Source organism: Prionailurus bengalensis, chromosome E1 (genome assembly GCF_016509475.1).
Source record: "Prionailurus bengalensis isolate Pbe53 chromosome E1, Fcat_Pben_1.1_paternal_pri, whole genome shotgun sequence".
Lineage (NCBI taxonomy): Eukaryota > Metazoa > Chordata > Mammalia > Carnivora > Felidae > Prionailurus > Prionailurus bengalensis.
In genome coordinates, this window is record NC_057347.1 from 25,032,771 (window position 1) to 25,055,248 (window position 22,478).

Genomic DNA, 22,478 nt, shown 5'->3' on the forward strand with positions numbered 1-22,478 from the left:
ATTGTTAATGATGTTATTTATTCCTTTTAAAAACAGATTCAGCTCTCTCTCTTTTTTTTTACTGTAAATGTAAAGCATATTCATTATTGCTTAAATGCAGACAATATGCCCAAAAAATGAAAAATCATTTTGAAGTGTATCCTTCAGGATACATCTTCTATGCATGTATAATTACATACTTTCAAAAATGGAATCATACCAGACATGCTGCTTTAGGTCTTGTTTCCCATTTGTTAAATATAGATGTAAAGTTGAAATTAAAACATTTTTAATTTTAATTATTACTATATAAATATAAAATAATGTTTTAATAATTAGTAGTATTTTGGTAGTAAGGCATTTTTAAAATTAATTTTGTTTACTATTTAATAGAGTAGTATTTTTAAGTATTGGTGTCCCATAATTTATTTACCCTTTCCTACTGATGATACTTCAGTTGTTTCCAAATTGTCACCACTGCAACCGTCCTCATACATATTCTCTCGGGACCAATTCCTGGAAGTAGAATTTGTGGGCCGAAGGGAATGTACATTTAACATTTTGCATTATTCCCAGAAGTAAGAGAGCCCCTTTCCCCGTACTCTTGCAAATATAATTTTCCTTCTTTTTTTAAAGTCCATTTTCATGTTTTATATTTGAGAGAGAGAGAGAGAGCGCGCGCGCAGCGGAGGGGCAGAGAGACAGGGAGCCATAGAATCCGAAGCAGGCTCCAGACTCTGAGCTGCCAGCACAGAGACCGGCGGGGGGCTCCAACTCAGGACCTGTGAGATCATGACCTGAGCCGAAGTCCGAAGCTTAACCTGAGCCACTCAGGCGCCCCTAATTTTCCTTAATAGCCACAAAATAGTCCTGGATTAGTGCTTAGAGACCACACCTTCCAGTTTGGAGGAGAGCCACATTCCCCTAGGACTATCAGGAGCCACATTGTCCCTATCAGGTGCAGGTACCGCCGCCAGATGGCGAGAGGGAGGCCTGGGACGACCCTTGCGGGGTCTGGAGGGTGGGGAATACTAGCCCGGCTCGTTTGGCCACGGCGATCCGACCCGACCCCGCGCGGCCGAAGGCAGGAGAGGAAGTGGAAAGTATGGACTTGGAGGAGACGGGCCCCGGGCGCAGAGGACATGAGGGCAACGGCCTGGAGACGGACTTCAGCGTCGCAGGGAAGAAGATGCGGGTTGTGTAAACGGAGGCTGCAACGGTCCCATCAGCGCCGTACCCCGCGGTGCGCGTCGGTGGAGGTCGCGAGCGGGCTCTGGGGCCGCGTGAGCGGAGAGGTCGGATTTCGCGCCTCCGAGAACTCACTGGCTGAACGCGCCCGGGAGACGCAGGGACCCCGCCGGCAGCGCTTACTCTCCTTGGAGGGCGGTGTCGGTGGGAAAGGCTAGAGCGGTTGGGATCCAACAGAAAGCCCCTCGCCCCACTTAGTGGCCGCCGACCTGTGCAAGTCACGGGACCTCTATTCGTCTGGGCTCCTCTTCTATGAAATGGGATCACTGATGGTACCACCTCAGAGAAGACTGTTGTGAGGATTAATTGAGATAATACCCGGTGGCTTGTATTTTTTGCACACTCCCTCAAAACACCACCACTCTTCAACCAACACCCAACACAACTGACTTATTAACTTCCTGGAGGCTACAGAGGAGTAGAAGAGAAGATCTCAGTAGAGATTTACTGTATTCAATTCTCTTGGTGTACCCTCTAGTCCTTTGCCCCAAATCCAGAAAGAAATGTTATAAACCATGGTCTTCATCTCAGGAAGCCCACGGTGTGACTGAGGAGTCGTGAATGGTACACATGCAAGAAAATTACTTCACAAGTCTTACCAGTGTTCACAAACACTAGCATCTGACAGTTCTCCTGGGAGAAGAGGTGCCAGCCCCTCCTGGCCAGCTGTGAGCTCTAAGAAAGTCCTGGGTCTACCCGGCACATCTTGCTCACTTCCCTGTTCCAGTTCCCAGTTGAACAAGATGGATGGGCCACCCCTAAGAATGAGGGCCTGGCAGGGGGAGGGGAGCCAGGCTCTGTGTTGGCAGTTGCCATGGTTTCACTCTGAGTTCTGGAGCCAACCTGCCCACCCGCTGAGACACTCAGGTCACAGAAGCAGTAGGTCAGAAGCCTGAGGGGATATAAGGAGTGCCACTCTGGAGCCCCCCAGTGCACCTGTTGAGATGGAGGCCTCAAATGGGCAAGGGGGTGAAGGAGACAAGCCCCTAAAGAAGGTGAAGTGGGGTGAGGGATGTGAGGGAAGGAAGAAAGAAGGTCCTTGAGAGGCTAGTCTTGGAAAGCAGAGAACATGAAATTAAGGGAAGGAAAGAAGAAGGAAAAATGTTGATGTACACGAGTTAGCAAGAGACCAAAAGAACAAAAGGATAATTCATTCAAACACAAGTTTATCAAAGACGTGTATTCCTGGCAAGATGATTGTTGGTTATGGAGACACAAGGGCGTGTGTGTGTGTGTGTGTACGTGTGTGTGTACACTTGTGTCATGGTCTGTGTGTGTGGTTGTGTGGTGTGAGGGGTGTGTTTATAGAGTTGATTGGCCAGAGTCCCCTCTCTCTGGGGCCTGGAGGAGCCTAAGATACATACTCTCTCCATCTACTTTCCTCCGTTTCCCTGGTCTCTCCCTTCAGAGTGGTCTGGGCCAGGATCTTCCTTGTTCCCCCTGAGCACAAGCAAGAATTAATGCTCCCTTTTCTGAGAGGCTTTTGAAAGGTCAGGTGCAAATCCCACCATGTCAGTTTAATCCTGTGCTTTGACTTTAAGTATTATTTCGTAGTCACTTTGTCTTCATTAATTTTCAGCTTTTGGGGGGCCCACTTTTGCTGTCAGAAATCTCCTCCTCATCACCATCACTGTCACATGGTTTTCTGAATGCCTGTTATCATGGCATGATGCTAAAGGTTAGAGGTGGTCCTGGGGCTTAGGCACTCAGTAAATGTTTGTTTGAATGAATGAATAAATGACTCCTTGCTCATTCCCCCAAGGAGTTTCTTACATCTCTTGGCGCCTCAAAGTGTTCTTATCTGTAACCAGGGATAATGATATCTAACCTCACAGAATTTGTGGGAGAATAAAATGAGTTCATGTTTATCAAGTGATTTGTACAATTAACTACTATTCTGTGCTATAATTATTATAAAAGAAATGGGTAGGGCATTCTAGGTTTCCTAAGCAGGGATGTTCAGGGATGGGTTTCTTTCCTAGGGCTTACTGCTTCAGGACTGGGCCAAGAAAGGGTCCTCAGGGAAAATGGAGAAGGGCTTTGACTGGAATTTGGACCACTGGTTGCCTAGCACTGCCCCTCAAGAGCACCTGCCTAAGCCCCCCAGCTGACCATTGCCTCCTGCCTCTTCCCAGGTGACAGATGCACCCTCCTTAGAGAAGAGCTCCCGCACCACCCATTCTGGAGACTCACTTGTACGCCATGCCAAGGGTCTGGACCAGGACACCTTCAAAATTGTAAGGGGCCAGCCCAGGACCTTGTCTCTTGTTCCCTACAGGTCAGGAGACCTGGATCAGAATTGGCAGGCCTCAGAACCATAGCTTATTGTCCCACTTGTCATGCTCTTGGGAAGGAAGTGGGGCAGGAGCTTGACTGGAGCCTCCTTACTTAACCCGCTTAACACTTCCTGGCTCATAAAGGCTTCTGGTTACTTGGGGCTGCCCATCTGCCTCTTTTCTCCTATGACCCCTCACTTGACCTGTTGCCTCCTCAGTGTAAAGAATATCTAAGACCACTGAAGAAGTTCCTGCGAAAGTTGCACCTGCCCAGGGACCTTCCCCAGAAGAAGAAGCTAAAGTACATGAAGCAGAGCCTGGTGGCCCTAGGGGACCACATCAACACCTTTCTGCAACACTACTGCCGAACCTGGGAAATCAAGCACTGGAGGAAGTAGGGCAGCCTCCTTGCCCTTCCCACTATTCCCACTCCTGGGCCACATACCTTTCCCACCCCCGATTCAAGGTCCCACCTCAGTCAAGATCCCTGAGTCCTTCATTCCTTCATCTTTATGTGAAAAAGTCAGGATCCTAGAGTGAGCATGGTGAAGAGGGGGTGGAGAGAATGGGATCTCTAGTTACTCAGGGCAGCATTGATTCATGGCAGCTACGTACACAGTGGACAAAGGACTCTCCTGACTCTGGAGAATGACCTCTGATTGAACAACTGCTGTGTGGTGTGGGTGCCCATCACCAGGTTGGGGTATTCAAGGTCTAGCAAATTTCCACCTCTCCACGTCCCCAGCGAAATCCAAGGAGGCAGCATGTGGTCCATTTCTCCCTGGGTGCCTCCTGGACACAAGACAAATGCTGAAGGGAGAGGGGCTGTGCTCTGCCTCCCTCAGCCTTGGTTTCTCCCCTGCAGGATGCTCTGGCGATTTGTGTCTCTCTTCTCAGAACTGGAGGCAAAACAGCTTCGCAGGCTCTACAAGTACACCAAGAGCAACCAGACAGCCAAGTTCCTGGTGAGGCGCTCAGGAAAGCTCCTCCCCAGGCCTGGCTGAGGGTTGGCTGGTATATTCTTGGATTGTGGGGGGAGGCCTGGGGCTGAGGGTCCCTCTGATACCACCAGCATCCTTCCAGTCATTTCCACACTCACTGGCTGGGGAAGACCCCACTGCCCCTACCTTTATCCCTATAGGGGGCGAAGTGGGGCTAAAGAGGGCAGAGGCTCAACTTCAACTTCTTGATACTCTCCACACCAACACCCTGATGTTAACAAGGGCAGGGACCTTCCTGAGGAGCTATAGGTGGGGACGGTTGAGGCCAGGCAGAAAGGCACAGCCAGCTTGGGGAAGGCTCCAAGGACTAGCAACAGCCTGGCCTGGCTTTGGTCAAAAACAGTGACTCTCAAACATTTTGGTTTCAGGTCATGTTCACTCTCTTAAAAAACCATTGCGAAGCCCCAAAAGCATTTATGTAGGTTATATCAATCGATATTTGCCTCATCCAAAATTAAAACTAAAGAAAAAATTCAAAATAAGTACTTACTAATCCAATTAAAAATAAAAGCAAGGAGCCCACTACATTTTAACATAAATAATTTTTACAAGAAATATCTGTATTTTCCAAAACCAAAAAAATTAGTGAGAAGAATAGCATTGTTTTACATTTTTGCAAATCTCTTTAGTGTCTGGCTTAATAGAAGACAGCTCAGCTGTGTTCTCATATCTGCTTCTACAATCTCTTATGATATGTGATTTGGCTTAAGTACATGATGAAAACCCAGACTTGCACAACTGTATAGTTAGAGAAGAGAGGAATATTTTATTAGCATTTTCGGATAGTTATGGATATTTTTTTTAATTTATTTACTTTGAGAGAGAGAGCAAGGGAGAGGGGCAGAGAGAGAGAGAGAGAGAGCAGACTCCATGTTCGGTGAATAGCCCAATGCGGGGCTCGACTCTCATGATAGTGAGATTGCCATCTGAGCTGATAGCAAGAGTTGGACGCTTAACCTGCTGAGCCATCCAGATGCCCCTGTATATTTTTCTTTGCTACCACACCAAAACTCAACAAGTGGCAGCTACTTAGTAGCAATGTGGAATCTGAAACCATATGAATGAACGTTATAAAATACTTCTTTTTCTTTTTTTAGCACTTTTAGGTTTACAAAAAAATTGGGTAGAAAGTTCAGATGTTTCCCATATACTACCCCCTCTTGTTTTCCTTATTATTAGCATCTTGCATTAGAGAGGTACATTTGTTACCATTGGTGATCCAGTATTGACACATTATTAACTACATAATGTCTGTAGCTTACATTAGGGCCCACTCTTTGTGTTGTACATTCAATAGGTTTTGACAACTGCATAATGACATGTATCCACCATTACAAAGCATACAGAATAGTTTTGCTGCCTTAAAATGCCCTGTCCTCCACGTTTTCATCCTTTCATTCTTTCCCTCCAAACTCCTGGCAATCATTGATCTTTTTACTGTCTCAATGTTTTTACTTTTTCCAGAATGTCATATAGTTGGAATCACACAGTATGTAGCCTTTTCAGATTTGTATCAATGACTTTTTCACACTGGCTTACATTAGACTCCATTGGTTTCTCTCTTGCACTTTGGGTAGACCCCACTTTTCAGGGGGTCAGTGAGGTCAAAATATTTCAGGGGCCCCCAGGGGCTCACAGAGCACACTTTGAGAATCACTAATTCAAAATAATAATCATGGGTAACAGTTTCTATGTTCCAGCACTTTATGTTCCCTCCCGTGATCTTCAAAAGTAACCCTGGGGCACCTGGGTGGCTCAGTCAGTTAAGCATCCGACCTCGGCTCAGGTCATTATCTCATGTCTCATGGGTTTGAGCCCTGAATCTCGCTCTGTGCTGACAGCTCAGAGCCTGGAGCCTGCTTCCAGATTCTGTGTCTCCTACTCTCTCTGCCCCTCCCCTGCTCACACTCTGTTTCTCTCTCTCAAAAGTAAACAATTTAGGAAAAAAAAAAGTAACCCTACATGGTAACTAGAAATAGTGTTCACAGTGTGTAAATGAAGATACCAAATGCAGAGAGCTTGACCCAGACCACATAGCAAGTAGAGGGAAGAGCCAGGTTCAAACATCTGGTTCAGAGGAAAGCCCTCCTCTAACTGTGGCACCTCACTCTTGCTGGGCAGCTTTCACGAAATCCTTTCCCCCCTTGGGTCTCTATTTCTTCCTCTGAACATGAATGGGTGAGTCGTTTCAGTGATTCCTCCTCTGAATACAAGGAGTTGCCATTTTAGTGATACCTGGATTTCCCTGGCCAGGAAAATCTCAAAAGATATTTTCAGGTTCTCAAGGACTTTAATTTTGTCAAGGACTTTAAAATAAGTACCATTGTTTCATTACAAAGAAATGCGTAAGATGCTATAATTCTAGACTAATACACACATGAAAAAATGCTCAACATCACTCATCATCAGGGAAATACAAATCAAAACTACAATGAGGTTATCAGCTCACACCTGTCAGAATGGCTAAAATTAACAACACAGGAAACAACAGGTGTTGGCGAGGATGCGGAGAAAGGGGATCTCTTACATTGTTGGTGGGAATGCAAATTGGTGCAGCCACTCTGGAAAACAGTATGGAGGTTCCTCAAAAAGTTAAAAATAGAACTGCCATACGTTCCAGCAATTACACTACTAGGTGTTTTACCAAAGAATACAAAAATACAGATTCGAAGGGGGCATGCACCCCGAAGTTTATAGCAGCATTATCAACAATAGCCAAACTGTGGAAAGAGCCCAAATGTCCAGTGACTAATAAAGGAGATGTGGTACATATACACAATGGAATATTAGTCATAGAAAAGAACGAAATCTTACATTTGTGATGATATGGATGGAGATAGAGTGTATTATGCTAAGTGGAATAAGTCAGTCTGAGAAAGATTACCATATAATTTCACTCGTAGAATTTTTTTTAATGTTTGTTTATTTTGGGGGGCATCTGGGTGGCTCAGTTGGTTAAGTATCTGACTCTTCATTTTGGCTCTGGTCATGATCTCATGGTTTGTTAGACCAAGCCCTGCATTGGGCTCTATGCTGACAGTGCAAGGCCTGCTTGGGATTCTTTCTCCCCCTCTCCCTCCCTCTCTGTCCCTCCCCTGCTCATGCTCCCTCTCTCATTCTCTCTCAAAATAAATAAATAACTTAAAAAATAATAATGTTTATTTTTGAAGGGAAGAGAGACAGAACATAGTGGGGGAGGAGCAGAGAGAAAGGGAGACACGGAATATGAAGCAGACTCCAGACCCTGAGTGGTCAGCACAGAGCCCGACTAGGGGCTCGAACTCAGGAACTGGGAGATCATGACCTGAGCAGAAGTTGGACGCCCAACTGACTGAGCCACCCAGGTGCCCCTCACTCATGGAATTTAAGAAACAAAACAGATGAGGGAAGACTGGGTGGCTCAGTTGGTTAAATGTCTGGCTTCGGCTCAGGTAATGATCTCCCTATTCGTGAATTCAAAGCCCGGTGTCGGGCTCTGTGCTGACAGCTCAGAGCCTGGAGCCTGCTTCGGATTCTGTGTCTCCCTCTCTCTGCCCCTTCACCCACTCAAGCTCTGTCTCTTAATCTCTCAAAAATAAACAAAAAAATAAATAAATAAAAACAGATGAACATGTGGGAAAGGAAAAAAAAAAGAGAGGCAAACCTAAGACTCTTAACTATAGAGAACAAACTGAGGGTTGTTTGTTGGAGGGGAGGTGGGTGGGGGACAGGCTAGATGGGTGATGGGTATTAAGGAGGGTATTTATTGTGATGGGCACTGGGTCTTATATGTAAGTGACAAATCACTAAATTATACTCCTGAAACTAATACTACACTATATGTTAACTAAACAGAATTTATTTGTTTATTAATTTTTTTTTAATGTTTATTTATTTTGGGGGAGAGGAGCAGAGAGAGAGTGGGAGAGAGGATATGAAGCGGGCTCTGTGCTGACAGCAGAGAGCCCAATGCAGGGCTCAAACTCACAAACCGTGAGATCATGACCTGAGCCGAAGTCGGATGCTTAAACTGACCCACCCAGGAGCCCCAGCTATTTGAATACAAACTTGAACAGAAAAAGATACTATAACACTAAGAGTTGGAGGACGTATATCAAAGTAAAGAACCACCCAATAAAAGACAGTTGGCAGCCTGGCCTCAGTGTCTCTGTTTCTCTCCCACATCTGTGACCCTTTGTTCCTGCTGACTAGGCACGTGTGAGGTGCAGCCAGACCACAGTAATTTCCTAACAAGGGCAGGGCTGGGGCTCTGGAGTGTGGGGCCTGTCTTCTCCATACTCTCTAAACATTATGGGCCCATTGCAGGTGGCGTTCTGTCCCCTGGACACCCTGGAGAGCTCCTTGCTGGCCAACCAGGAAGACAGTCTGCCCAAGCTCTGCAGTGCCTGGGGGCTGCACGGCAACATCAGCGGCATGAAGGAGAGGCTGTCCAAGATGCAGGCCCCTGGCCGAGAGGCCTCCCTGCTGGGGGAGCCAAGATCCCAGATCCAGGTCATGAAAGGTAATGCCCCTTCCATGTGGGAACCATGTCTGGAGGAGGGGTCTTGCACGCGGTGCCACATGCCCCCTACCCCCCTCCCCACCCGCTCCCAGCAGCCTGACACGTTTCCCTTCCCATCTTCTTTTTAGCCCTCCATTTCTCTCTCTGTCCATTCTCCTTCCTCTTCTGCACTTTTTTCTTTTCTCTGTTTTGTCCCCCTCCCTGCAGGCATGTTTATCATAGAAAGTTTGAAATGTACAGATAAGTATAAAACCCAAGAGGGGAAAATCACCCATTACCCAGAGACCATGACAGGTAACATTTGGGTGTGTTGCCTTCAGTGTTCTGTATGATTTCCCTCTGGAGGTCTTGTGATATATAGTTTTGGTTCCTGCATTTTTCAGTTAACAGTTTAAATGAAGGCGCTTTCCCACAAGACTAGAAGCAGAGACAGTTTCTAGCAGCCAAGAGTGGGGGCTTCAAACAGGGGCAGGGTGCCTACTCCCTGTTTCAGGTGGCTACGGGCTAAGGGAGTGGTTCATTCCCAAGGCGGGGAGAAAGTCGAGTCAGATGGACTGGGGATGGCCTTCCCAGCAGCTTTGGTCTCTGCAGTGATTGCACCGCTTGGCACACTGGACGGAGGCTGTGGGGTTAGGGACAGACTTTCCAGCGAGGGGTCCCAGCCAAGGTTGGAACCTAGAAGGCCCTCTCCTGTGCACTGAGGTGCAAAGAGATGTGGGAGCCACTTACCCCTCCCTCTTCCGGATCTGGCTCCGGGGACCCCAGTTAGCTGCTCTTGCTTAGCTATTGGGGGAGAAAGTAAAGGCAAACAGGGTGGCCTAGGACCTCAAAGTGTGGTCCTAAATTGGAACCAGGTGCTCCTCTGAGGGTCAGGCTGCCTGGGGCTGATGCAGGCCAGCAGCTCTCGGGGCCTCTTCCACCAGTCATAGCTGCACCGAGTGGGAGAGCGGGGGTGAGAATAGGGAGGGGGCGGTGGTCACGAGTTAGGCAATTCCAGAGACCCAGAGCCCTGTCTGGGCTCTGTGAGGGTCCTTGGCCCTGGTGCCTGCAGTTTAAATTGAGAAAGCAAAACATACAATGGGATGAAGGCCAAGACGTCATTAAGATGATGTAGGCCAAGCAGCTCACGAATCAGATCAGGAAAGTGAGGTCTGGGCTTTTGGGTCAGCCTTTCCCTGTACCAGGTGCTCTGTATCTCTTTATTTCACTTAACGCCTGCAACATCCTCATGAGGAGGGTATGTATTATTGTCCCTCTTGCACAAATGAGCAATCTGAAGCCATAGGGCAAAGGGTGGGACAGGCTGACTGGAGGAAGTAACTCTGGGACAGGCTTTAAAGAAAGGGAAAAAGAGGGGCGCCTGGGTGGCTCAGTCGGTTAAGCGTCCGACTTGGGCTCAGGTCACGATCTCACGGGTCCTTGAGTTCGAGCCCCGCGTCGGGCTCTGGCCTGATGGCTCAGAGCCTGGAGCCTGCTTCCAATTCTGTGTCTCCCTCTCTCTCTGCCCCTCCCCCGTTCATGCTCTGTCTCTGTCTCAAAAATAAATAAAAACGTTAAAAAAAATTTTTTTAAAAAAAAAAAGAAAGGGAAAAGGAGAGGAGGGGGGAAGGAAGAGTAGGAGGAGAGAGGAAAGGTGTGTGCAGAGGTGAGGGGCAATGAGTGGACAGTCCGGAGCCTGGAGGTGAATGGAAGAGCAGGTTGGAGAAGTGCAGGATGGGGAGGAGGGGAGGATGGAAGGGTCTGGGGGTGTGTGTGGGGGGAGGTAATAGGAAAAAGCCTTGCATGGTAGGTTAAGAACTTTGGCTTTCATGTAATTCTTTTTTTTTTTATATGTAATTCTTAAAATAACATTTTATTCCTACCTATAAACATAAGCATAGCATAGAAAATTGGGTAATACCGATAAACAAAAATAAGCAAATATAAACACCACATTGTTATCACTACTGCTAGCACTTTCCAGATGTTTTTTACGCATATAAATACCTGTATTTTAGCCAAATGAGACCTTGCTGTGTATAGGATTTTGCTTGGAACTTGCTTTTTTCAGTTAATTAGATCAACCTTCCATGTCAACGTTTTCATTTCATCTCATTGTTGGATTAAATACTTCATATTCAAATTTTCCAAGTAGTCAAAGATATTTTTTGCGCTGGTTTCTCAAGCATGCATTGCCCTGGTTATGCCCCTTCCATCTCTTTTAACCTAACAATGTCCTCTTTTCTACACCCTGACTTGTTGAGGAGATCAGGCCACTGATCTGCCGAATGTTCCACTTTTGATTCTTGTTGCTTCCTTTTGGCATTTTTAAAGCTTGTTCCTCTTTAGATAAAAAGTCTTGGTGAATTCACATTAAACATTTGTTTGGGATTCATTAGAGCTGAGGTTGTGTTCTTCACATTGTGGTGATATGACAAAACACACACTATTTGGCGGGCCCACCAGGAATGGGCTAAGTAAGGTCAATCACTGAGTCTATTCGTGATATTAAATGTATCCCATGTGGTGTTTCTTTGACTCTATGTTCATAAGTCCGTTTTTACGAAAAAAGATGGCGGTGGTGTTTGCAAACAGTCTAGCAGCAAAGTCCTGGGACCTGGGGCATGAAACCTGAGAGGGGTGCGGGGAAGAATCAGAGTCAAGACACATGGTATAGTCCTGACTGTGCCCCTAACTTGCCTTGGGCTTTGGGTGGGCTATTTCCTTACTCTGTGCTTGGGTGAGATCCTTCATCTGTAAATTAGGGTGATACCATCTTCCTCTGCCACAGGGTTCTTTGAGAAAAGAGGGACATAGGTTGCAAGTTAAGATAAGATTGTGTTGTTCTTCCTTTCTGTCCTTACCATATCCCCCGAATGTTACAGCCTGAGATTCTCTTACTCTTTGTGATGTTATCAGGACTGTGTTTGACCTTCCCTTTTCAGATTCTCTAAGGAAACTTCCTCACAAAACAAAACTCAAGAATAAGAGAATTAAGGAAGCCCCAGAGACTCCAGAGACCTGCCCATAAGAACATCAGGCTAGAACAGAGGGCCAGCTTGCCCTGGGTTCCAGAGCACTTGTCTTCAACACCTCTGCGCCTTGGGGGCTGGGACCAATGAAGGGAAAGAAGAAAACTGTCTTTATCAGAAGGATGCTCAGGTCTTAGTTACGTATAAATGGGGCGGGAAATAAACAACCTTAAGACAGTTCTACCTTACTTGGCTAACAATCATCATTCATTCGTCTTTTTATTTTTTTTTTTAATTTTTTTTCAACGTTTATTTATTTTTGGGACAGAGAGAGACAGAGCATGAACGGGGGAGGGGCAGAGAGAGAGGGAGACACAGAATCAGAAACAGGCTCCAGGCTCTGAGCCATCAGCCCAGAGCCTGACGCGGGGCTCGAACTCACAGACCGCGAGATCGTGACCTGGCTAAGTCGGACGCTTAACCGACTGCGCCACCCAGGCGCCCCTCATTCGTCTTTTTAATTTATTTAAAAAATTTTTGCCAGCTACCTTCTGATTGGCAGGTATGAATAACACAGATGAATAACACAGATGAATAAGAAGTGATCACCATCATACTTTAGCGCAGGAGACACACATGAATAGACATCACAACAGGCTGAATAGAGGTGCACAGGGAAACCTCGGCAGGTGACAAAGGAGTGGTGTGTGCCAGGGGAGAGCACAGTGGAGAGTGGAGGGGGCCTTGCAGCAGAAAGGGAGAAGTCTGGCAGTCTGTCTCAGTTGTCTGGACTTGGTCTCCTGGATAACCTGGGGGGAGAGAGGTAAGGGAGGTGTCAAGCAGTGGAATGAGCTGATGTGACCTGGCGATTGGGGAGATGCTCCGGAGGCAGTGAGCACAGTGCATGGAAGTGAGAGAAGGTGAAGGCCAGAGACCAAAGAAGAAATCATATCAGTAGCCTTAGCTGGGATGATGGTTCAAACTGGTGGTCAAAAGTCAGCAGCTGCATGCTGAATTCAGACCACTGATGTGTTAGTTGTTTGCCCGTTGTGGTGGTCTACTTACTGTTTAAAATTAAAAAAAAAAAAATTAGTTGCCAATATTAACTTGGTACATTTCACCTTAAAAACAACAAACAGGGGCACCTTGGTGGCTCAGTCGGTTAAGCATCCGACTTCAGTTCAGGTCATGATTTCACAGTTCATGAGTTCGAGCCCTGCATCAGGCTCTGTGCTGATGGCTCAGCCTGTAGCCTACTTTGGATACTGTGTGTGTCTCTCTCTCTCTCTGCCTGCTCCCTGCTCATGCTCTCTCTTATTCTCTCTCAAAAATAAACAAAAACATTAAAAAATTAAAAAACAAACAAACAACAAACAGCAACAGGGTCGCCTGGGTGGCTCAGTCAGTTGAATGTCCGACTTTGGCTCAGATTATGATCTCACGGTTCATGGGTTCGAGCCCCACGTCAGGCTCTGGGCAGACAGCTCACATCCGGGAGCCTGCTTCAGATTCTGTATCTCCCTCTCTCTCTGCCCCTCCCACATTTGTGCTCTTTCCCTCTCTCTCAAAACAACAACAACAACAACAACAACAACAGATTTCTGGTTTTTAAAAACTTGCCCCACTTGGATGTGCCTTCCCACATGACCGCGCGAGGCTGGAGCTCAGAAACAATTGCTCAGGTTTCACTGATATTCTTTCTAGTTCACCACAGCCTCCACCCCCTCTCTCTTGCGTCACACACTGACCTTCTTCACCCAGTTGTATCACCCATTTGACTCTTCTGGCTTTTCATATTTGCTACCTTGGGGATATACAAAGTTAATGAAGGTGTGCATAAAAGGGGGATGAGTACATTTGTAACATTAGATAGAATAAAATTGACAATTTTAGGTGACAGATGTGAGAGATAGGGAGGGAGGAGGAGGAAGTGAAGATGGTAGATTTTTTGTAGATGGTGTTCAACTCCAGGAAGAGAAGCAGGTGCAATCGTTTTCTGAAAACGCGGCAGAGTCGGAACTCTGCCTGAGGCAGCAGCAGACAATGCCCAGTGCTGCCTTGGAGGGGGTAGGACCAGAACATATGTGTGTGACCCTTTCTTCTCCCTTCCCTCGATTTGTCTTCATGAGTGAATATCATCAGAATGTTTAAATGATAAAATGATAAATGATAAACATTTAAAAAGCTTAAATGACAGGGAAGCATAATGCATGAAAGAAGGCCCCAGCTCTCTCTTTGTTCTTCACACTCATCGCCTCCCCGAAATGGCAGGATGAAGAGTACTGAGGCACAGGTCTGCAGGCCAGCCTCACTCCATTGGTCCCTGACAGTCCTAACAAAGCAGGGAGGATTTGCCAGAGAAGGCGAGCAAGCTGGAGGGTGTCCCTGATGATGGGGGGGGGGGTGCTCCAGTTTTCTCTACTCCTGAGTGATTTCACTGACAAGGTCCCAGGAAAAGGGCCAGTGGTTCTGGGAACGGATGAAAACAGGGAGGTGTCCTGTGTGTGAGGCAGCACCACCCCCTAGAGGAATAATGGGATTCTATAGCAAGGTATGTGCAGAGGCAGACACCAGGAGGAAGTGGGGGGAACTTTATATCAGCCTGGGGACCAGCAGGATCCCTGAAGGCAAAATAGGCAACAGTCTTGGTTTTTGAGCCCTCTTAACTCTTTCCTCAAATTTAGTGAGATCTCATAATTCCAAAAACGAACATCACATAACATTGCTTCACTCCAAACCCTCCAAACAGCGCAGAGGATTTTTAGGCCAGTGAAAATACTGAGTGTGATACTAGAATGGTGGATACATGTCATTATACATGTGCCCAAACCCATAAAACGGGCAATATCAAGAGTGAACCCTAGTGTAAACTAGGCACTCTGGGTGAGGATGTGTCACTATAACAGATGTATCACTCTGGTGGGGGTGTGGATAATGGGGGAGACGATGCGTGTGTGGGAACAGTGGTATATGAGAAATCTCTGAATCTTCTGCTCAGATATGCTGTGGACTTACAACTGCTCTACAAAAATATGAAAACAAAGGAATAAAACCCTCCAACAGCTCTTCATCTCATGCAGATTAAAATCCAAAGATTTTGCAAGGGCCTATAAGGCCTACTATGATATATTCCCACTGTCCATTATGTTACCTCTCTGAACTCATTCTTTTCTCATACTTGTCAAGATACTCCTGCCTCAGGGCCTTTTCACTGGCCATTTCCTCCATCTGGAATGTTCTTTCCTAAGATACCCAGTTGGCTAACTCCTTCATTGCCTTCAAATCTCTGTTCAAATGTTACCTTCTCAGTGGAGCCTTTTAAATTCCAACAACTACACACATTCTGAATATCTCTTAGTCTATTTTTATTTTCCTAAGACACGTATACCTCTCAAATATTATATAATTTAATGATTATATTTCTTATTTATTGATGGTATCCTCCCACTAACATGTAAGTTCCACAAGGGCAGAGTTTTTTGTCTGTTTTGTTCATTGCTATATCCCAAGCAATTACAACAGGACCCAGCACAGAGTACGTACTTAATAAACATTTGTAGAATGAATTAATGAATGAACTAACAAATCAAACTAGAGCATTTAGTCCAAACACTTCCTGGTTCAGAGGGGGTAAAAAGAGGCCCAAGAAGAAAGGTTGACTTCTCCAAGTTTGGACAGTAAGTCAAACACCAGGGACTAGAATTCAGACTTGATGCCTACTGGCCATACATACATGTGTCATGCCGGCCACCTCCCATACACCAATGACACGTGCTCTCCTTGCTCTTGGCCAAAATGCTTGTTATCACTCAAATAACTCAAAATGCTTACGTATTGCTTCTGGGATAATTTGTATTTTCTTAGTTAACATATCTCTGCATAAAGTATGACTCTCTAAGCTGGACTTGGAGACAGCAGAAGCAGGTGGTTGGGGAAGGTTATTTGGAGGTGCAGGGGCCTATAGTGCCGTAGGGGTAGTCTACTGTGGGGAAACTGCCTCGCTGATAGCCAGACCAGGCAGCCTTCAAGGAAAGTCCCTTCCCTAGAGAATAGTGGATACTTTCCCTAAAGTCTTAAATGGAAGAGGCTCCCGACCACAGATATACTGATTGATCACTGCCTGACCCACTCCTATTCCAGGCTACAGGAGTTAGCTGGCAGCCTCCTCTTCCTATAACACTACCACAAATGCATGTAACTCAGCACAGATGGCAAAAGGCTTTGTATGCATTCGCATTGGATCTTCATGACAAGCTTGTGGGAGAGACTCTGCCCCATTATAGAGAAGAAAACAGCTAAGCACAGCTTAGAGGCTGGCACAGCTGAACTGAAATACTGACTTTCTGTGTCTTCTGACTGCACACCCAGTGCTCCTGTGTTTTACGATTTTTCTTTTGCGCATGTTTTCTTTTTTTAAAGCATTTTTTAAAGTTTATTTATTTATTTTGAAAGAGAGAGAAGGAGAGAGCTGTGAGTGGGGGAGGGGAAGAGAGAGGGAGAGACAGAATCCCAAGCAAGCTGTCAGCATAGAGCCTAATCAATGCAGGGCTCCATGTCACATCTCCATCTCATGAATCGTGAGATCTTGACCTGTGCCAAGATCAAAAGTTGGATGCTTCACTGAGTGAGCCACCCAGGCACCCTGTACAGACATTTTTTATTTTTATGTAGTTAAATTCACAGTCCTTCCTTTAATGGCTTCTTTAGGACTTTGAAAGATTTTCCCCACTCAGAGAATATTTAAAATTGTATCTTTCCTTCTAGCACTAGTGTTTCAATTTTTACATTTAAATCTTTAGTCTATCTGAAATTTATTTTGGTATAAGTTGTATAATAGGAATCCAACTTTTTTTTTTCCAGATGGCTAAAAGTGTCCTTGCACACGTGGGAGTGTATTTATAGGATATACCATATAGGGGAAAAAATCCATCTTTCCTGAATTGTTTGAAATGTCACTCTTATGATACTTTAAATTCCTGATTTATTTGTGTCTATTTCTGAACCTTCTGTTCTGGCCCATTGATCTGTGTGTCCATGTAGGGTTTTAATGAAAAAGGAGAAAAATATACTACAATAACAAAACAGTGTATGATAAGGGGTACTTGACTGGCTCAGTTGGTAGAGCGTGACTCTTGATCTTGGGGGTTGTGAGTTCAAGCCCCACATTGGGTGTAGAGATTATTTTTAAAAAATTAAGCAAAACATCATATGATAGGAAAAGAGTATAGACAGATTCTAAAAAGAACCAAATACAACTTTTAGAAATGAAAAATCATCATTGATATTAAAAACCTACTGGTCAAGTTAAACAGTAAAGAATATCTGAATTCATGGATCAATCTGAATATCATAAAGAAAAATAACCAGACATTATGGAACTCCAGTTAAGCAGTATTTTTGCAAAAAGAAAAATGTAACCTGAATTTGATCAAATTTCCAGTTCATGGGAAATACAAGGGACTGAGGAACATATTAAATGACACTATGAGTGGGGACAGAATCCACATTTCTAGACTATGGGGAAAATCTACTGAATGGATGAACCATTTACTTTAATAAATAAAAGTTGCGGGGTGGGGGGAGAGGGAATCTAAAGATTAGGAGAGACTGAAAAGATATGGCCAATGAGGACCATGTTTACATACTGATTAGAACAAACATAAACATGACACAGAAACATCTATAAAACAGGGAAATCAAACATGAACTGACTACTTGAAGACGTAAAGGTATAACTAAATATTTTTTTTAACGTTTATTTTTGAGACAGAGAGACACAAAGCATGAACGGGGGAGGGTCAGAGAGAGAGGGAGACACAGAATCTGAAACAGGTTCCAGGCTCTGAGCTGTCAGCACAGAGCCCGACGCGGGGCTCGAACTCATGGACCACGAGATCATGACCTGAGCTGAAGTCGGACGCTTAACTGACTGAGCCACCCAGGCGCCCCCATAACTAAATATTTTTGAGTATGGTAATAACTTTTTGGAGTTATGTACTTTTTAAAAAGGAGATAGAAGTTTATTGAATAAAACAAGGGAGCAGTGGGCAGAACCGTAGAGGAGAAGCTCTCTGCTGGAGTTATGTATTTAAAAAAAAATTTTTTTTTAGTGTTTATTTTTGAGAAAGAGAAAGCAAGCAGAGGAGAAAGAGAGGGAGGTGGGGGAGGGGCAGAGAGGGACAGGGACAGAGGATCTGAAGCAGGCTTTGTGATGACAGCAGAGAGCCCAATGCAGGGCTTGAACTCAAGAACCCCGAGATCATGACCTGATGAGCCAAAGTCAGATGTTTAATGGACTCAGCTACCCAGGCGACCCTGGAGTTATGTATTTTTAAAGTACTTATGTTTTAGAGATAAACAATGTATTATTTGTAGACGTCTGGGATTTGGTTTAAAATAATCCAGTGGTAGGGGAACCTGGGTGGCTCAGTCTGTTAAGCATCTGACTCTTGATTTCGGCTCACATCATGATCTCATGGTTCATGAGTTCAAGTCCTGCATTGGGCTCTGTGCTGATGGTGTAGGGACTGCTTGGGACTCTCTCTCTCTCTCTCTCCCTCTGTCTCTGCCCCTCTCTCTCTTTCTCTCAAAATAAGTAGGTAAACTTAAATAGATAAACAAATAAATAAATAAATCCATCCAGCAGCAAAGGCAGGGTCCATAGCAGATGAAGGAATAGTTGTAACAAGATTGGCCATGGATTTATAAATTGGATGAGAGGTACAAGGCAATTCCTTATCCCAGGTTCTCTACTTTTGCATATATTTGAAATTTTTTTTTAATAAAAAGTTTCAAAAGATTAGCTAATCCATTGCCTCTCTCCTATTTCTAAAAGAGCTATAATCCTCCTGATTTAAAACAGAGGATAGTCTTCAGCCTTGATGTAAGCCTAGAAACTTGCCCCAAAACAGATCCTTCCCTTAGGATTGTTTTTCTATAAGGAGCTGGGATGAAGGGGCAGACTAGAATCCAATTCAAGTCTTGAACTCCAGATAGCTGACAAGTTTCCAGAGAACTGGAACAGGAGTATCAGAGTCATGGAAAATGTTCTGGAATAAGGAAATGCTCTTGATGCACATAAGACTGATACGGGGGGATGGGGTGCCTGGGTGGCTCAGTTGGTTAAGCGTCCGACTTCAGCTCAGGTCATGATCTCGTGGTTCGTGAGTTCAAGCCCCACGTTAGGCTCTGTGCTGACAGCTCAGAGCCTGGAGCCTGCTTTGACTTCTGTGTCTCCCTCTCTCTCTCTCTACCCCTCCTCAATTCGTGCTCTGTCTCTCTCTCTCTCAAAAAGTAAATAAACATTAAAAAAACATTAAAAAAAAAAAAAAGACTGATACAGGGGCATTGTTTGCCAGCAGGAGACTTCTGAGTTAAGTCTCTGAAAAGTCAGTGGTTCACAAACCTAAAACACATCATCTTATTGCACTAATCCAAGAAATGCAAATGAAAAGAATGAGATTCTTTGTATCACACTGGCAATGAAAAAAATTATAAATCCCAGAGTTGCTGTGGGTGTGGAAAAATAAGAATTCTGATATATTACAACCTGAATGGAAATTAATACAACCTGGCACTGTGTGTCAAAATTGGACTCAGCAACTCCATTATGAGGAATTTATAAGACATGAATCTGAGATGTGCACAAAGCTTTAGTGTCAAGCATAATCATTAAGAGAGGTAATTACAATAGGGAAAAACTCTAGTACGGTGGTTTTAAAGTATATCCCCAAATTCTGATACTGCTACTTCCAAGGCATGGGAATAATTCCCCTTCCCTGTGTGTGAGCTGTCATTAGTGACCAACTTCTAATGAACAGAATATGGTGAAAATGGTGTGACTTCCAGGTAGATCATGAAAGATATTGTGGCTTTTGTCTTGCTCTCTCTGTTGGAATCACTTGTCCTGGGGGATGTCAGTTGCCATGTCATGAAGACACTCAAACAGCCCTATGGAGAGCTCATGTGACAATGAACTAAGACATGCCAATAGCCATGAGAGGGAGAGATCTTGGAAATAGATCCTTCAGTTGTAGACCAGTCTTAGGATGACTGCAACCCTCATACCATCTTTTTTTGAAAACCTTTTTATTTTTGAGAGAGACAGCGTGAACGAGGGAGGGACAGAGAGAGAGGGAGACAGAATCCAAAGCAGGCTCCAAGCTCTGAGCTGTCAGCACAGAGCCCAACATGGGGCTCGAACTCATGAACTGTGAGATCATGACCTGAGGCAAAGTCGGATGCTTAACCAACTGAGCCACCCAGATGCCCCGGTGCCATCTTGATGCAATCTCATGAGACACCCTAAGTCAGAACCACCCAGCTAAGCCATTCCTGAATTCCAGTTCCATAGGAATTGTTAATTCATAAATATTTTTTGTTTAAGCCATTAAATTGGGGGTAATTTGCTGTAAAGCAATAGATAACACTTCCAATAATAGAAGATGTATTAAATAGATTATGGTCCATCCACATGGTGGTATACTATGTTGTCATTAAAAATAACATTTTCCGGGGCGCCTGGGTGGCGCAGTCGGTTAAGCGTCCGACTTCAGCCAGGTCACGATCTCGCGGTCCGTGAGTTCAAGCCCCGCGTCAGGCTCTGGGCTGATGGCTCAGAGCCTGGAGCCTGTTTCCGATTCTGTGTCTCCCTCTCTCTCTGCCCCTCCCCCGTTCATGCTCTGTCTCTCTCTGTCCCAAAAATAAATAAAAACATTGAAAAAAAAAATTTAAAAAAAAAAATAACATTTTCCATATATAATAGTGTAGGGAAACAGTTTGATAGAAATAAAGCTGGATACCAAAATGCATATGAAACATGAATGAAATGTGAAATACACATATACAGGAAAAAAAAAGAGAGAAATGTGCCAATATTTTAAATGTACTTATCTCTTGGTTATAGTTACAAGAATTTTTCTTAGTAAAAATATTTAAAATGTAAAGATAGTTACAAAATGAAAAGTTTTTCCTCCCTTTATTAGAATTCTACCCCTACTCCTTCTTTCCAAAGGTGATCATTGTCAATATATTTTTATAATGAATATACTTTGAGAAAAATGGTTTCACATATATTTTTACATAAATATGTATGGGTTTTTTTGTTTACATAAAGTAATCACTAGTTATTCACCATGGGCTTTTCCTATATTCATGTTTCTTGGTTATTTCTACATAAACATACAGTTTGGTATTTTAATCATTTCAATCGTTTGATCTTCTGCATATTGTTCATTAACTGAATCTATGATTATCTAACCACATTCCTATTAATGTTTAACTGGCATGTTATTTGGTTTGTTTTTATCATAAGTGTACTCTAATTCTGATCTGCTGTTTCCCCCAGTCCCCCACCTGCCTCCCCTCTGGTAACCACCAGTTTGTTCTCTATAGTAAGAGACTGTGTTGTTGTTTTTTTTTTTTCCCTTTGCTCGTTTGTCTTAAATTCCACATGAGTGAAATCCTAGGATGTCATTCTCTGACTTATTTTGCTTAGCATTATCCTCTCCAGCTCCATGCATGTTGTTGCAAACAGCAAGATTTAATTCCTTTTTATGGCAAAATAATATTCATATATATATATGTATGTGTATATATATATATATATGATGCAATCTCATGATATCTATATATCACATCTTCTTTATCCATTCATCTACTGATGAACACTTGGGCTGCTCCAATAGTTTGGCTATTATAAATAATGCTGCAATAAATATCAGGGAGCATATATCCCTTTGATTGTTTTTGTATTCTTTGGGTAAATACCCAGTAGTACAATTCCTGGATTAAAGGGTAGTTCTATTTTTAATTTTTTGAGGAACCTCCATACTGTTTTCCACAATAGTTGCACCAATTTGTGTTTCCATGGACAATGTTAAGAGGGTTCCTTTTTTAAAGTTTATTCATCTATTTTTGAGAGACAATGCATGTGTGGGTGGGTGAGGCAGAAAGAGAGGGAGCAAGAGAATCTCCACGTTGTAAGGCTCTCCAGAGAGCCTGATGCTGGGCTTGAACTTGAATGGTGAGATCATGACCTGAGCCGAAACCAAGAGTTGGATTCCTAACCAAGACAGCCACCCAGGTGCCCCAAGAGGGTTCCTTTTACTCTGTATCCTTGTCAATGCTTGTTTCTGGGTTTTGTTTTGTTATAGAGAGCGTGAGCAGGGGAAAGGGGCAGAGGGAGAGAGAATCTTACGCAGCTCCATGCTCAGCACAGAGCCCCATGCAGAACTCAATCCCACAACCCCAGGATCATGACCTGAGCTGAAATCGAGTCAGTTGCTCAACTGACTGAGCCACCCAGGCACACATTGACAGGTGTGATGTGATAGCTCATTGTAGTTTTGATTTGCATTTCTCTGATGATAATGTTGAGCATCTTTTCACGTGTCTATTGGCCATCTGTATGTCTTTTTTGAAGAAATATCCGTTCATGTCTTCTGTCCATTTTTCAATTGGATTGTTTTTTGGTACTGAATTGTAGAAGTTCTTTATATATTTTGGATATATATACTGATGA

The 22,478-nt window shown here is 44.2% G+C and overlaps 1 protein-coding gene across 1 annotated transcript; it reads left to right on the forward strand.

Annotated features, from left to right (window-relative positions):
- The first annotated feature begins 2,069 nt into the window (after positions 1-2,069).
- On the forward strand, positions 2,070-12,204 carry CE1H17orf64 (chromosome E1 C17orf64 homolog). Its single transcript, XM_043583862.1, has 6 exons — positions 2,070-2,222; positions 3,363-3,464; positions 3,722-3,897; positions 4,369-4,468; positions 8,810-9,005; positions 11,930-12,204. The coding sequence occupies exons 1-6, from the start codon at positions 2,172-2,174 to the stop codon at positions 12,013-12,015; spliced, it is 711 nt and encodes a 236-aa protein (XP_043439797.1). The 5' UTR covers positions 2,070-2,171; the 3' UTR covers positions 12,016-12,204.
- The last annotated feature ends 10,274 nt before the right edge of the window (positions 12,205-22,478 follow it).

Excerpts from the sequence above, each read along its gene's own strand:
- CE1H17orf64 (XM_043583862.1), top strand. The coding sequence starts at position 2,172 with ATGGAGGCCTCAAATGGGCAAGGGGGTGAAGGAGACAAGCCCCTAAAG. Across the intron at positions 3,465-3,721 it reads ACCAGGACACCTTCAAAATT|TGTAAAGAATATCTAAGACC; the intron begins GTAAGGGGCCAG and ends TTGCCTCCTCAG. Across the intron at positions 3,898-4,368 it reads GAAATCAAGCACTGGAGGAA|GATGCTCTGGCGATTTGTGT; the intron begins GTAGGGCAGCCT and ends TCTCCCCTGCAG.